The following is a 16,155-nucleotide window of genomic DNA, read 5'->3' on the forward strand; positions in this document are numbered from 1 at the left end:
TGGCCACGTCAAAGTCCAGACCTGAATCCAATCGAGAATCTGTGGAAAGAGCTGAAGACTGCTGTTCACAAACACTCTCCATTCAACCTCACTGAGCTCGAGCTGTTTTGCAAGGAAGAATGGGCAAGAATGTCAGTCTCTCGATGTGCAAAACTGATAGAAACATACCCCAAGCGACTTGCATCTGTAATTGGAGCAAAAGGTGGCGCTACAAATTATTAACGCAAGGGGGCTGATTAATATTGCACGCCCCACTTTTCAGTTTTTTATTTGTTAAAAAAGTTTAAATTATCCAATAAATTTTGTTCCACTTCATGATTGTGTCCCACTTGTTGTTGATTCTTGACAAAAAATCAAAATTTTATATCTTTATGTTTGAAGCCTGAAATGTGGCGAAAGGTTGCAAGGTTCAAGGGGGCCGAATACTTTTGCAAGGCACTATATATAGACAAGTTTCCGAGGTACTTCTACTTTACTTCTGCATTTCTGCTTGTGACTTCCGTTTTACATTTTCTCCATTCAAAATAACAGTGGAGCTGGAGTAACTTTACTCACCAAAATCCCTTAAAAAAGACAATTTGGAAATACCGCATCCATCTGCCATCATCACGAAATTTTCCAAGATGGCGCCGCCCATGTTTCGATCAGGAAACTTGTATATAAGAATGTTTTGCTAGCAGTCGACTGGCAAAGTGACAATAAGAAAATCTATATTTTTTCTCTGACATGAATACTCGTTCTTTACACATTTAAAATTGAATAATTACTTGAGGAATGTCAAAAGATGAAGCAATTTACATTCATTGCAAGCCACTGCTCTTCTTTTAAATCAATTTATTGTAGAGTAGCTACAAACATGCTACAATAGAATGTTTACATCTCTGCTCACTCTATATCATGAAGTCCCAAAGTTGATGTCAAGTCATACAATTTTACTGTCTTGAGAAGTGTGTCTGTTGCACAAACCAACATTGTCGCGTGGAATTTCCGAGGACGCTCTGTATCCTGAAAGGAGAAAAAAATTCGTGTTCATTCAAAAAAAGTAAATCAATTAATATTTGTATACTGCACCATTGAAAACATGTATTCTTTGGCTTACATTTATGAAAAATACAAGTGCTAATGAGCATTTCTGTGCAACTACTGTACATGAGGAATGTCGTCAAAAGATGAAGCAATTTACATTCATTGCAAGCCACTGCTCTTCTTTTAAATTAATTTATTGTAGAGTAGCTACAAAAATGCTACAATAGAATGTTTATATCTCTGCTCACTCTATATCATGAAGTCCCAAAGTTGATATCAAGTCATACAATTTTACTGTCTTGAGAAGTGTTTGAATTGGTCCGTTCCACAAACCAACATTGTCGCGTGGAATTTCCGAGGACGCTCAGTATCCTGAAAGGAGAAAAAAATTCGTGTTCCATTCAAAAAGTCAAAGTAAATCAATTAATATTTGTATACTGCACCATTAAAAACATGTATTCTTTGGCTTACATTTATGAAAAATACAAGTGCTAATGAGCATTTCTGTGCCACTATGTCTGGCAATGTTTTTCTCACCTCCGTTGGATATGCACAGGTGGGAACATATCGAATCACAAAGCCACAACGCCTCTTCTGGGATGTGTTGGCATCGCTGGCATGAACGAGAAGGCCGTCGTGGATCTGTGAAGAATATTTGTCAAAATCTGTTCGATGTCTGAATTCTTGATGAATTGAAGGAAGTAAGACCTACACTTACAGACATCTGTCCAGCCAAAAGAGGACAAAGCACTGCTCGGTCAATTTGGAGAAGCTCCTCTGGGATCTCCTGGTTGACCGTCAGCATGTTTCCCGGCCGGATGGCTTGTCTATGGGGGTACATGCCAGAACAATGGCTACCTATGGAGCAGATGTGTAATGGGGCATCATGCTAATCCTTTAATGGGCAGGAGTTGTTTATTTTTTGCCAAATAGGTCAACTCACTGGCTGCCATTGATGGCGCTAGACATTCAATCCATTTTGACAGTGGGGAAGGAGGGGGCGGCGACTAAACAAATGTTCACTGTCAATGGCACTGAAAGATGATCGTTCACAGCCAGTCCTTCCAGTTTAAGGGAATTGGACATCTATTGTTCAGTGGCAGGCAATTAGTTAATTTTGCGTCACTTCCTTGTAGGGCTGCAGCTGTGGATTATTTTCGTAGTCGAGTAATCGATGAACTACTTAGTTCGAATAATGGAGTAATCTGAGAAGGAACATGAAAAATTAAAATAACTGAGCTGAGCCTCAAACGGTATAAAGATTTTTTTTTTTTTAAATTAAAAAAAAGGATCTATGTACAACAAAAGAACAATTGGCTAACTAAGCAAATGTCCGCTAGCTTAAATGCTATTAAAACGTTAACATTTTTTGTTTCAACAATGCTCTTAACAAATGGTTTAGACACATATTCCCACAAAAAACGGCTGAATATACCAATAAAATAAATTATGAATGTATTAAAAAAACATTAGCTCAAACAAAAACTTAGCTTATGTTGGTCTTAACATGAGCAGCTGGATTCAGCCATGTGAAATGAGGCAGAGTAGAGGGCAGTGTATCCACCCAATTCAGTAATACTAAATGCAAACACTTTCAAAATAAACCATTACAATGCCACTTTAATTAAACGAATACTCGAATCAGCAAAATTTAATTCGAATATTTTTTTTCTAATCGAATACTCGAGTTAATCGATTAATCGTTGCAGCACTACTTCCTTGTAATTTTAAGATACTAACAGGTCACCTCCTGTAAATTTTGGATCATTTCTCGTAAATTTTTCTGGCATTTCCATGCTGCTTCCTGCACTTCCAGGTTACTTCCTGTTAATCTGGTGTCATTTCCTGTTGGTTTTGGGGCATTTTTGGTCGCTTCCATGTTAACTTGTTCAGGACCAATCTATTTTGGCGAATGAACGAAAGGAACCGCAAGGACGAAAGTGAGCTAAGTGGAAGTGCACAAATCACAAATCTGGTTTTACGGCGCCAAAATAAAAGTGTGTGATTTTTGAAGCAGACTATAAATGGGCTACAATGTGCCCCTCAGGCAAAAAAACTGTAAGCAGGATTGGACCGTCTGGTGGGAGCGCGGGCTGTACATTTCACACCATTGCTTTAATGAATAGTTTTCATTTTGAGTACGAAGCACCTTACAGTCCAACAAAAGGCATTGAAAGATTAATTTTTGTTAACAAATTATTATTAACGAAGACAACCTCCCTCTGTCTCAAAGATCAGAAATCTAAATTTTTCCTAATATATTTTTGCATTTGCAAAAATAAATGCTTTAATTACCAGTACTGTACATTGTTGCCATACAGTGGGTCTAATAAGTATTTAGTCAACCACTAATTGTGCAAGTTCTCCCACTTGAAAATATTAGAAAGGCCCGTAATTGTCAACATGGGTAAACCTCAACCATGAAAGACAGAATGTGAGGGGGGAAGAAAATCACATTTTTCGGTTTTTAAATAATTTATTTGCAAATCATGGTGGAAAACAAGTATTTGGTCAATACCAAAAGTTCATCTCAATACTTTGTTATGTACCCTTTGTTGGCAATAACGGAGGCCAACGTTTTCTGTAACTCTTCACAAGCTTTTCACACACTGTTGCTGGTATTTCGGCCCAGTCCTCCATGCAGATCTCCTCTAGAGCAGTGATGTTTTGGGGCTGTCGTTGGGCGACACGGACTTTCAACTCCCTCTACAGATTTTCTATGGGGTTGAGATCTGGAGACTGGCTAGGCCACTCCAGGACCTTGAAATGCTTCTTAAGAAGCCACTCCTTTGTTACCCAGCCTGTGTGTTTGGGATCATTGTCATGCTGAAAGACCCAGCCACGTCTCATCTTCATTGCCTTTGCTGATGGAAGGAGATTTTCACTCAAAATCTCTCAATACATGGCCCCATTCATTCTTTTCTTTACACAGATCAGTCGTCCTGGTCCCTTTGCAGAAAAACAGCACCAAAGCATGATGTTTCCACCCCCATGCTTCACAGTGGGCATGGTGTTGTTCAGATGCAATTCAGTATTCTTTCATCTTCAAACACGAGAACCTGTGTTTCTACCAAAAAGTTCTATTTTGGTGTCATCCGACCATAACACATTCTCCCAGTCCTCTTCTAGATCATCCAAATGCTCTCTAGCGAACCGCAGACGGGCCTGGACATGTACTGGCTTCAGCGGGGGGACACGTCTGGCAGTGCAGGGTTTGACTCCCTGGCGGCACATTGTGTTACTGATAGTAGCCTTTGTTACTGTGGTCCCAGCTCTCTGTAGGTCATTCACTCGGTCCCCCTGTGTGGTTCTGGGATTTTTGCTCACCGTTCTTGTTATCATTTTGACGCCACGGGGTGAGATCTTGCATGGAGCCCCAGTTTGAGGGAGATTATCAGTGGTCTTGTATGTCTTCCATTTTCTAATAATTGCTCCCACAGTTGATTCCTTTACACCAAGCGTTTTACCTATTGCAGATTCAGTCTTCCCAGCCTGGTGCAGGTCTACAATTTTGTCTATTGTGTCCTTCGACAACTCTTTGGTCTTGGCCATAGTGGAGTTTGGAGTGAGACTAACTGAGATTGTGGACAGGTGTCTTTTATACCGATAATGAGTTAAAACAGGTGCCATTAATACAGGTAACGAGTGGAGCCTCGTTAGACCTCGTTAGAAGAAGTTAGACCTCTTTGACAGCCAGAAATCTTGCTGTTTGTAGGTGACCAAATACTTATTTTCCACTGTAATTTAGAAATAAATTCTTTAAAAATCAAATAATGTGATTTTTTCCCCCACATTCTGTCTCTCATGTTTGAGGTTTACCCATGTTGACAATTACAGGCCTCTCGAATCTTTTCAAGTAGGAGAACTAGCACAATTGGTGGTTGACTAAATACTTATTTGCCCCACTGTAGTTGTGAAGCTTTGATGTAAACAAATGGAAATGCTGAATTTAGCTTCAACATGTAAGGATAGGCATGTGCCGCTAAACTGTTTCAATGTACACCGTGGTTCAAAACCGCAAAGAATTTCCATCATACCATCCCTAAGGTATTAACTCTTTTTTATGTACCATATATGCAGGGAGAAATCCCTCGCTTGCAGCTTACTCAACACTCCCCACCAATTATTGCTCAGTGTAAAAGATTCAGTTGTGCTACACGGTGGCTGGAGGACGTGAAACTCCTGAACTTTTCCCCCATCGAAGAAAATGAAATCGCTGGTATGGGTATACTTTGGCTACATAAAAGTTACAGACGGCCGCGACTTAGAGGAGGAGAGCCAACCGACATGTAAAAACATGATTGCGGAGGGTGGCTGCAAAGGAGGCAATACTTCCAATATGATTTCGCATTTATACAAAATGAAAGGTTAGTAAACACTATAAGGAACGTTTCCCACCTGCTACGAGAGTTAACTCCAGTGTGTTTAGTGTGTCTAGCAGTGGTAAAACGTTTTTTATTTCTCTCTGGCAACTGCCTGTGTTGAGAAAGAGAGTGTGTTTTGTTCTGATGATAATCATGTTAAGCTGTGGGTTTACGCTCACCTAAAGAACTGCTTTTATTTTATTTTTATCTAGATTTGTTTTAAATTATTATTTTAACTTAACATTATACTTATGTTCCAATTTGCTAATATGTTTTGAAAAATAAAAAGCCTGTGCAACGGAATTTTTTTTTTTTTTTTAAACCCTGATAACCCTGACCTCAACTTTTACAATAACATGTCGAACAACTGTAAGTACTACACAGCGGAACAGTACTACAATTCCATGGATGTGGACGGTAAGCTGAAACAAATCCACTTCAACGCTAGGAGTCTATACAAAAATTTTGAAAGCATAGACGAATATCTACAGAGCTTCAATAACAAGTTTGAAGTTATTGCCATCTCAGAAACCTGGCTTAAGGAAAACAAAGGAACTGACTTTAATTTGCACGGATACAACATTGCTGTGATATCACCGATCATCTGCCTATCTTCACAAACTACACTCCACGCAACCACTGCGTAAATCCGACAAAGACAGTGTACAAAAGAATCAGAACTGATCAAAACATTGATAACATGAAAAAAGATCTCTAAACTTAAGACTGGAATGATGTTTACAATGCAAACAATGTGAATGCAGCTTATGGGTGCTTTATGAATACACTTCAGCATATTTACGATAAGCACTGCCTGGTTAAGTTGACTCCCACGGGACAAAGAATGCAAAACAAACCTTGGATGACCAAGACGCTTATCAACGCCTGCAAAAAGAAAACAGCTCTATATAAGTATTTTATCTCCCAAAGGACAGGGCCTGCTGAGGAGAAGTTTAAGAAATATAGAAGTAAGCTAAACTCCCTACACCAACTTGGACATCAACTGATACAGTGAACCCACTCAAATTGACAATATGTGAAATTCCATGGCAATCAATGACTTTTGAATGATATGTGAACTAAAACAACAAAACAAACTGATAATAACTGGACTGAAACACAAACATGCTTGACTGTGCGTCCCGGGCTGTTGGGGGACGGGTATCGATAAGCATTTGCTTTTTCCCGTCTTTCCTTTGTCTGTCATCGTCTTTCTTTCTGGCAAATTCCACACTCTAAAACTGTCAATGATTATGATGATGATGACAATGACAATAAATTCATTCATTCATTCATTTATATCTCAAAGTAACGCATTTTAAAGTTGTAATTGCAATACCGTGAAACTGTGATATTTTTGCTTAAGGTTGTCAAACAGTCAGAATCTCATACCGGCACATGCCTATGTAAGGACTATATGTTAAAAATTATACTGTTAGCAATGAATAGAGGATTAAAAAAATTTTTTTTTATAGACGCTACCTGGAAGAACCTGAAGGGCGCCGTTCTCTTTCAGCGAGTCATCTAGAGCCAGCCACACAGATGCAACAGGCCCACCGGCAATACCCCAATACCTGTGGACACCAGTTTACGGAAAAGTTTACAGGGTGAAACAAACGACTCAATTGTTTATCATCCCACCTCATATCCTGATGCCAAGCCACATATGGAAGCCGAGTACCAGTTGCAGGTGTTGTTGGGTATTTGCAGATGAAACGCGAGTCGAGAAGGATAATGTCAGGGCCTAAGATGGCTTGCAGTGTTTGCAAGATGCGAGGGTGTTTGGTCAGTCCCATGACCCAAGGATACTGAAAGTGAACATTGTGCAGGCTGTACTGGGCGTATTCTTCACCTGGTGATCAGGAAACAAAGGCAATCGTAAGATCTACTCAGAATTAATAGTCAAAATTGTTTACCGAATTCTTTCTCCAGTTGGGTAAAAGCAAGCGTGGCTTTCCTCAGCTCGCCGTCAGTCAACACGGGCAGGCCTGAGAGGAAGCCCTGCTGCTCGTACGTCTTCTGGAGCTCGCCTGTAGATGTAGTCATGTCTGCTGGTTTTCTGTTCGCAGTGAACCTAACGAGTGTTCCAAGAACAATTTTATGAATTTCTGATGACATAATGCCAACCTACCACAGAAAAAACACTACCTTGTTTTCCTGACCAATACCAATGACAGCAACATAGTGTTTAATGGAATCTACAAGTACCTGAGTTGTGTCCAGTCGTCTATACAGGCTTTCTGGTACTACTCTCAAGTGGAGCTAAATTTTAGGGAAATTTATAGTGTAGTGTGATACTACTGGCAATTCATCCGTCATTGTGCCAAGATGGAAATAAAAGACAAGGAAGAGGAATGACATCCGCGATACAGTGACGTACGCTGTAAATTCCTGAGAAAGGTCTTCTTTCATACACCTTGCACCTGTTCTGTTTGATCTTTATTCTAAAGGGAGGGTTATTTTTGTTATACTGCGAGGGGGGAATTAAACAGAACTTCCTGCTCTTTAGAATTGAGATGGCATTGTTCTGTCACATCACCGCAACCTTATATGCAACTATGAAACCTGATAAGTGGTTTGCTTCTTGTTGGAAATGGAGTGGAGCAGTTAGGACCAATTTACAGGAAAGACAGACGGCATGTTCATCATGTGTATGGATGTAGGACATTTGAATAATTATTTTTATTGGGTAAATTTTTGAAAATTCACAGCGGCAAAAGACTGCAGTTAACAAAAAAGATGAGTTATCTTATGAAGTACAAAATGATAAGACATTTCATGCACAAATTATGATTCTTTTTTTAAACCCTTACAAAGGACTCATTGAACGCATTGGCATTTTTCCCAAGGACCCAAACTTTCTATTCATGAAGTATTGTCAAGAAATAGCATAAACAGTAATGTACATATATATAATGACAATACAAAAAGAGAGAAAAAAAAAAGTCATGAATGTATCGCAGCAAATATTAACAAAAATATGAATATGTTACACTTTGTTTGTTTACCCCCCATCAGCATGATATTCTTACATTTGTGATATTTCATATTGTGGTATGGTTAAATTTTCTCCAAATACCAGTTCACCCCTTTGCATAGGTATATACTGTACATTTTTTTGAATCGTTGTCAACAATACCTTGCCAATACCTTGACTGAAAAACATATTGTGGCACTTAGGCAGTAGTGCCTTTTGTTGGTGTCCTCCATCTGCAGTTGCCTAAAGCAGGGCCGTATTAAATATTAAATTGATATTAAATACAGTGGTACCTCGACATATGATCGCTTTGACATATGATCTTTTCGACATCCAACGTAAAATTTGGCTTGCCATTTGTTTCTACATCAGACGACCTGCTCGAAGTACGACGATTTATGACAGCGCCGCAGTCTCTTTGTTTTACCGGCCAAGCCGCGGAAACAGCGACAGCCAAACCAAATGGTATTCCGCTGGCACCGCTCCCGCAAGTTGGCCGGGAGGGGCCAAAATCCCGCGCGTTCACACCGGTGTTAACCCTTTGTACTGACTCCATTTTGAACGGTTCAAAGAAGGCTCACCGAAAACAGGTTTATTTATTCATCGACAATAGTCAAAAACAAGGTAAAAAAACGACGGAGAGACAATGCTGGATCCAGGGTCGGCAAAACAACGGCTACATCGAAATGTCCCCGAGAAGCGACAGTTGTTATCTAAATGTTCAGTCTTTTGAAAGCTCTTGCGGCGCGGGGCGTGGGCAGGAAGAAGGGTGTGAAGAAGGAAGAAGAAGGGTGTGTGTGGGATTATTGTCTTTTGTTGATTGGACAGGCAGAATTTGGAGTTACTGTTGTCCGGGTAACTAGGATGTGGATTCTGCCCCCTCAGTGTCAAAGGGCTCTTGGAGTCTTGTCAGTTGTGTTATCAGTTGGATATGGGGTGTTCTCCGATGCTACTTGTTTTCGGACAGAATGCCCTGCTCTTTGTCCTGGATTGCCCGGGAGAACTGATTGCAAGAGTTGGTGCGTCAATCTTGCTCGTGACGCACACTTCTGTGATAAGATGGCGTTGTGTATCTTTTATGCCCTCTATTCTACTTCTTTTCATTAAACTATTGTATAAGTGCTATTTATTTTATATTAGGTGTGTTAGAGTAATACAAACAGTGTTGTTAATAACGGCGTTACAATATAACGGCGTTACTAACGGCGTTATTTTTTCCAGTAGTGGGTAATCTAATTAATTACTTTTCTCATCTTGGCAACGCCGTTACCGTTACTGAGGACGGAAAGGCATGCGTTACTATGCGTTACTATATTGGTCGAAAAGTCTGAGGGAGACGGACTCACCGAGACGACAGAGCAGAGCAGGAGCGGGGAGGAGGCAAGAAAGTTGTGACGCCGAGCAAACGCGATGCTAGGTAGCTCCAATAATACATGTTGTAGCCGATAGCCGACAAACTACGCCCGCATGTTATGGTAGATATGGTAGACATGGTAGATATCACATGTACTGTATATAGATATAACTAGATGCAAAATGATAGACATGGCACTAGATGCGTTAGTAGACAGCCGCCATCTTAAACCAGTAGGCTTTTTAGGACGGCTCTGTTGTAGAGAACCTTCCTAGTAGAGATGCACGATAATATCGGTCACCGATAATTATCGGCCGATAATGGCAATTATGACGTCACACAGATAATCCAGATAAAACCAAATTCAATCGATAATGCAATCCGATAATTATATACTTTGAAATATTTTAATTGATTCTAACATAAGCTCTTTTGAGTTAAATGTAATTCCTACTTTGGCCTGCGGATGGCGCATGTTGCGTTCTGACGGCGAAGAGTGGAGGCGCCACAGAGGAAGAAATTACTTTTCCTTTGCTGTGGAGTAAAAACAGCTTGTAGCTCAACTCATGTCCTCTACTCTGTCATCACAGGTTGGTTAAAACTCTGCATCCATCTGTTTAGCATATATTATTAATGTTAGAAAGGGTTTGGGATAATAATATACGGTGTGAAAAGCAAAAAAAACGATGTTTATTGAGCGTTTTGGAGTCAAACGGGATGGTGTTGTATGCTAACCTGCGGAGCTAACGGCCTAGCGTAGGAAGATGATGATGTAGCATACCCTAGCGGAAACCAGTCGGTACATGTTAAAAATGGTTGTTACATACAGATGTATTAAGAATATCCATTCTCCAATGTATAAATATGCTTCATATGTTGAATTTAAAAGCAAGGTACACATTTTATTGTGTATTTATATATTTAAAAAATGTGTATGCTAATGGTTGAAATTTTTAATGGCCATTTGGACTTTTTGGACCTTTGGAGGCCATTTCTTTTGTTAACTTCTGTTGTGTACATATATGTTTGTAAAAGAAATTACTTTTCCTTTGCTGTGGAGTAAAAACAGCTTGTAGCTCAACTCATGTCCTCTACTCTGTCATCACAGTCACACTACAAGTCCAATTGGTTCACCTAATTTGCCCCTCTGAACCCCAGAGGAGCAATAATTTGATTTAGCCTCCAAATGTGCGCGCTCAACAGTTTTGTCCAATTCTGCTAGTTTTAAGTAGATGTTTTTGCAGTGTAGTAATGTGATATATGTTAGGGATGGCTTAGTTTTAAGGCATTTTTGTGCAACTTGGGTGTTTACTCTCGAAGTAATTGTTGCCAAAACCTTACCATTACACAATGTCATTGCCATTGTTTAGATGTTGGAATTTACTACTTGTTCACATTTGATGTGGAAAAAAATAGCACTAAATTACATTTTTGCACAGTAACATTTGATCTTTGTATACTTTAAAATTTTACTTATATATTTGAATAAAATTATCGGCGTGACATTATTGGTTATCGGGTGGAAGGGGCAGGAAATTATCGGTTATCGATATCGGTTGAAAAATGTATTATCGTGCATCACTACTTCCTAGGGAACCTAAGTAACTTTTTATCTAAAATACTTCTAAATCGGCAAAATCTTGACTTGAATCTATCTTTAAATGATGAAACAGTTTTAAAACTTTCATATGTCGAAAGTAGAGAGAAGGGAACTAATGCAATAGTGGGAGCAATTTTAACAACTTTTTAACAGTTGATTCAGGGTAAAGGGTAAATTAGGGTAAAGAATTGGGCTCCACAAAAAACTTCACATAGTGCAGCCAATGTTTTTTTTTTTTTTTTTTTTTTGAGGGACAAAAAAAAAAAGTAATTATCACCAATTACTTTGCCAAGTAACTAATTACTCTTACATTCAGGTAATTGAGTTACTAACGCAATTACTTTTTGGGAGAAGTCATTTGTAACTATAATTAATTACTTTTTTTCAGTAAGATTAACAACACTGAATACAAACAGTCCTACAGTAAATATGAGAAACGATACTATTCCCTGATTGATTATATTAAGTGTGTTGGAGTAATGCAAACAGTTATATGTTGTGTGCGAGAAAGGTAACTATTCCCTTCACCACAAGACGGACACATGGCGGATTTTCTTGTGAGAGAACTCAACACGGGTCCACGCTTACCATGGAAATCAAGATGGAAAAGACAGAAAAATATGACCGTGGTGTGTGCATCCGTGAATTGGCTCGACAATACGGCCATAGAATGTCTACGATCTCAAAGGTGCTCCGACGACCTCCGTTTAATTATTATTGTGGTAACATCGCCAAAGAAATAGCCAGCTTCGTCAGGTTTTTAATCATTTATTTCAGAACTTGTGCAACACAACACGCCAACTGTCCACTGCAGGTGACGCCAACAACGAAACATTAGAGGAGAAAGTAAAATCTCTAGCTCACCTTTCTTACTCTGTCATGTCAGCCACGCGGTGCGTTCAGGTACACCACACAAAACACGTTCGCCACATTAGAACCCGATTCATTACATTATTTCAGGAATTATTATTGTTATATTATTATTCTGATTTTTATTTATAATTTATTTGTTTTGCTATGTGTAATGGCCATTTGTAATAGTATCAGCAGTATTTATTAAGGATTTAGTGTAAGTTTTCAGGCTGTGGAACGAATTATTGGAATTACAATATATTCTTATGGGAAAGTCCTGCTCGACATGCGACCATTTTGACTTTTAAACAAGGCCCTAGAATGAATTAACTTCGTATGTAGAAGTACCACTGTAATTTGTTATTCACCGCAATCTGGCCTGTGCTTCTTGACTTATCTGAGTAGAGATTTGTGTATGGCGCCCTCTAGTGGTTGGCCACCATTACTGGGGTGTTTGCACACCCATAGCAGACCAGCGTCAGTCAATGTAAACAGTAACGTTAGCTGCCGTTGGCTGTGTTTGCTCGGATTATCAGTTGTTGCTAGCGTCTAGCATCAATTTTTTTTCTCTTAAATATCTATGTGTGCTTGTCCTGGATAATGATGTATAGGTGCATCAGATTTGTTCCCGGAAATAATAAACCCACACGTTTAGACAGCGATTTTACAGGGAAAAGGCTACCTGCTGAGCCAGAAGGGGAGCCTTCAACCAAGTCCATTCTTTATAATATGTGGCTAAAAGCTAGCAAACGAGACAACAAAAGTGACTACACTGAGAGCAGCATACCTCTCGGCGAACCGTATTGCTAAAGTCAAGAAACCTTTCACAGTTGAAGAAGAAGTCTTTATGACTGCAACCAAGGATATTTGATGTCAAGTTTTAGGAGAGGCCGCTGTTAAAAAAAGGTTGATTCAGCATATGGTGAGTTACATTTTCCCTGCACTTAATGTTCGTCTTTAGCTCCATCGTGTTATTTTTTATTTACTGTGATTTTCTGCCCACATTGCTGGCCTGTGAAAAAAAGGCCCACATCACACCGGTTTGTGGTGCAAAAAAGGTTGGAGACCACTGGTCTAAAGCATTGTGTAACATGTATTATTTTTAGGGCTGTCAAACGATTAAAATTTTTAATCGAGTTAATCACAGCTTAAAAATTAATTAATCGTAATTATTCGCAATTAATCGCAATTCAAACCATCTCTAAAATATGCCATATTTTTCTGTAAATTATAGTTGGAATGGAAAGATAAGACACAAGACGAATATATACATACAACATACTGTACATAAGTACTGTATTTGTTTATTATAACAATAAATCCACAAATGGCATTATTAACATTCTTTCTGTTAAACTGGTCCATGGATAGAAAGACTTGTAGTTCTTAAAAGATAAATGTTATAGTTACAAGTTATAGTAATTTTTCTAGTAAAACCCCTCTTCATGTTTTCGTTTTAATAAAATTTGTAAAAATTTCAATCAAAAGTAGAGTTAATATAATAAGAATAAAAATAACAATCATAAGAATAGAGTGACCAAAGTCTGAGTAAGTTGCCGGTTCAAGCCAGTTCACTTTGCATTGTTGTTTAACTGTGTGAGAATAGGGCCTCATTACTACGGACTGAAGTGCTTTTTTTTTTTGTGAACATTAGAGATAGGAATATTATTTTTGTTGTGCTTTCACTAAATGATACTTATGTTTGTTGTGAAGGAGTTGCCGAAGCTTTTGCCAATAAAAGGCGCGGTCTAAAGAACACCTGTGTCCACTCGCCTTTTTAACATATATAATTCTGTACATATCTTACCCAAAATACAACAAGAGACACATAATTGCCACTAAAAGAAAGAAAACGTACAGAAATATGCGTGGAGAACAAATAGCACAATGTAACAGCATAAACGTCTCAAAACTACTAATTCTCCAACTAGTAGAAGGAATACCATTAGTATGGAACGGTGCTGCCCCCAAGCGGCCGGTGGCTTTCTCTTCACTCTTAATGTCCATAAACGGCGTCATTGTAATCTGTTTGAGGCAATGCGTGAGCGGGTCATTCAGTGCATGGGTTAATTGCGTCAAATATTTTAACGTGATGAATTAAAAAAATTAATTAACGCCCGTTAACACGATAATTTTAACAGCTCTAATTATTTTGCTACATATTTTTACTTCTGAGCTATTTTATAAGTGCCAGCAATTAGGGTTGTTCCGATCATGTTTTTTTGCTCTCGATCCGATCCTGATCGTTTTAGTTTGAGTATCTGCCGATCCCGATATTTCCCGATTCGATTGCTTTTTTTTGCTCCCGATTCAATTCCAATCATTCCCAATAATTTTCCCCGATCATATACATTTTGGCAATGCATTAAGAAAAAAATGAATAAAACTCGGACGAATATAAACATTCAACATACAGTACATAAGTACTGTATTTGTTTATTATGACAATAAATCCTCAAGATGGCATTTACATTATTAACATTCTTTCTGTGAGAGGGATCCACGGATAGAAAGACTTGTGACTTTGTATATTGTGACTGAATATTGCCATCTAGTGTATTTGTTGAGCTTTCAGTAAATGATACTGCAGCCATGTCCCAATGCATGATGGGAAGTGGAACCATGATGGGAAGTGGAACCATGACTGTGCGTAGTGCTAGCAATTGATATATCTTCTCTGCGTTGGGAAATAAAATAAGGTGTTGCTTCCCATGATATTTCTAATTGTAGGGAGAAGGATTGTAAGGCTTTAGCCAATTAAAATAAGCCTCCAAAGGCTGCCAAAATTCACTCTACTTATTTCATGCTGCCTTTTATCTCTCTATATAGGTAAAATGGCGCAATTACAGATTGAGCGCGACAATGCGTAAGTGGGTCATGCAACGCATGCATAAATTGCATTAAATTTTTTAACGTGATACATTTAAAAAAACGTGTTACCGCCGTTATTGGGATAAATTTGATAACCCTACCTTAAGCCTAAACTAAAGACTCTGGATGAGTGCAACATATTATATCTGTAACGTTAAATACAATTAGAAAACGATTTAATTGAAAAAAAAAAAAATATATATATATATATATATATTAAAGAAAGGCATGGCCGATATTTTTTTGCCGATTCCGATACTTTGAAAATGACGTGATCGGACCCGATCGAGCGGGACATCTCTACCAGCAATATATACTTTATTAAAAATATCGCTTTGCAATAATTTTCCATTGCACAAAAAAATATTAAATCTTGATTTGTTTACAGCATTTAATTTATACTCTATATCCAATCAATGAATCTGTGTTGTGACATAATTATTTTCAGTATCTTCCGTGAGTTTCTGAGACAAAAACAAACCTTTGTTTTTTTTGTTTGTTTTTTTTCTTCACAGTATGTTTTATAAGTTTCCACCCTGATTAGTCTTTGTCCCTATTTGGGTGCTTGGGACAGAGAGGATGGTGTTGCTTTCTGCTTGCAGTCTGTGTCCGCTTGTCTCCTCCTTGTGGCTGTGTTCCATTATTGCAGCGATGCACGAGCACCGGCTCCTTTTTGCCTGATGTTTTTTTCAGCAGCAGCCTCTGCAGCATCTGCTTGTCCGATCGCTCCCGACGAAAGTCGTCCTCGTATACCTTAAGCTGTCACCGATGATTAAAATGCAAAATAAAGAAAATGAAAGGAAAATACGATTAGTACATTTACTTACTTTCTTCTATTCAAATGATTCATGATGATTTTGTATACAATTGAGAGCAAAGACAAAAGAATGTCTAAAAGTACAAATATTTTTGACGGTTTGATTTCAGTGTTGTAAAAATGAATAAATACATAATCAAGAAAACAAATCCCATTCTCTTTACAGAGCTGTGTCTGTTGAACGTCCTGCTGGCCTTGAGTGTGCGCCACAAATTCTGCTTAGCAACAAGAGACCAAATGTGACCAGCAGGAATAATCTGAGTGAGTCTTTTATGATGCCCGTCTCCTAAGAAG

The 16,155-nt window shown here is 38.5% G+C and overlaps 3 protein-coding genes across 7 annotated transcripts in view; all 3 read right to left on the bottom strand.

Moving 5' to 3' along the window:
• Window positions 1-16,155, bottom strand: part of si:ch211-153b23.4 (uncharacterized protein LOC335392 homolog) — a gene marked incomplete at its 5' end in the record, with an annotated part of 147,739 nt that overhangs the window by 18,919 nt on the left and 112,665 nt on the right. The gene's annotated exons all lie outside the window — the stretch shown is intronic.
• On the bottom strand, window positions 861-7,669 carry zgc:174917 (uncharacterized protein LOC565650 homolog). 5 transcript variants are annotated; one of them, XM_057849460.1, is made up of 8 exons: window positions 7,599-7,669; window positions 7,307-7,449; window positions 7,032-7,242; window positions 6,873-6,964; window positions 1,745-1,884; window positions 1,564-1,668; window positions 1,275-1,398; window positions 861-1,005 (listed from the first exon to the last, which is right to left on the bottom strand). In XM_057849460.1, the coding sequence occupies exons 2-7, from the start codon at window positions 7,434-7,436 to the stop codon at window positions 1,318-1,320; spliced, it is 759 nt and encodes a 252-aa protein (XP_057705443.1). In that variant the 5' UTR covers window positions 7,437-7,449; window positions 7,599-7,669; the 3' UTR covers window positions 861-1,005; window positions 1,275-1,317. The 5 variants fall into 5 exon arrangements, with proteins under 5 accessions (XP_057705443.1, XP_057705442.1, XP_057705441.1 ...); XM_057849459.1 differs by having other exon boundaries at window positions 7,307-7,464; window positions 7,599-7,633; XM_057849458.1 differs by lacking the exon at window positions 7,599-7,669 and adding an exon at window positions 7,539-7,595 and having other exon boundaries at window positions 7,307-7,464.
• si:ch211-153b23.7 (TNFAIP3-interacting protein 3) overlaps window positions 8,345-16,155 on the bottom strand; it is a 115,572-nt gene continuing 107,761 nt past the window's right edge. The window contains exon 8 of the mRNA XM_057849452.1: window positions 8,345-15,803. Within this exon, the coding sequence (XP_057705435.1) occupies window positions 15,585-15,803 (219 nt within the window). The 3' untranslated portion in view covers window positions 8,345-15,584. The remainder of the gene's footprint in view (window positions 15,804-16,155) is intronic.

The sequence above is a fragment of the Corythoichthys intestinalis genome, chromosome 11 (genome assembly GCF_030265065.1).
Source record: "Corythoichthys intestinalis isolate RoL2023-P3 chromosome 11, ASM3026506v1, whole genome shotgun sequence".
NCBI lineage: Eukaryota > Metazoa > Chordata > Actinopteri > Syngnathiformes > Syngnathidae > Corythoichthys > Corythoichthys intestinalis.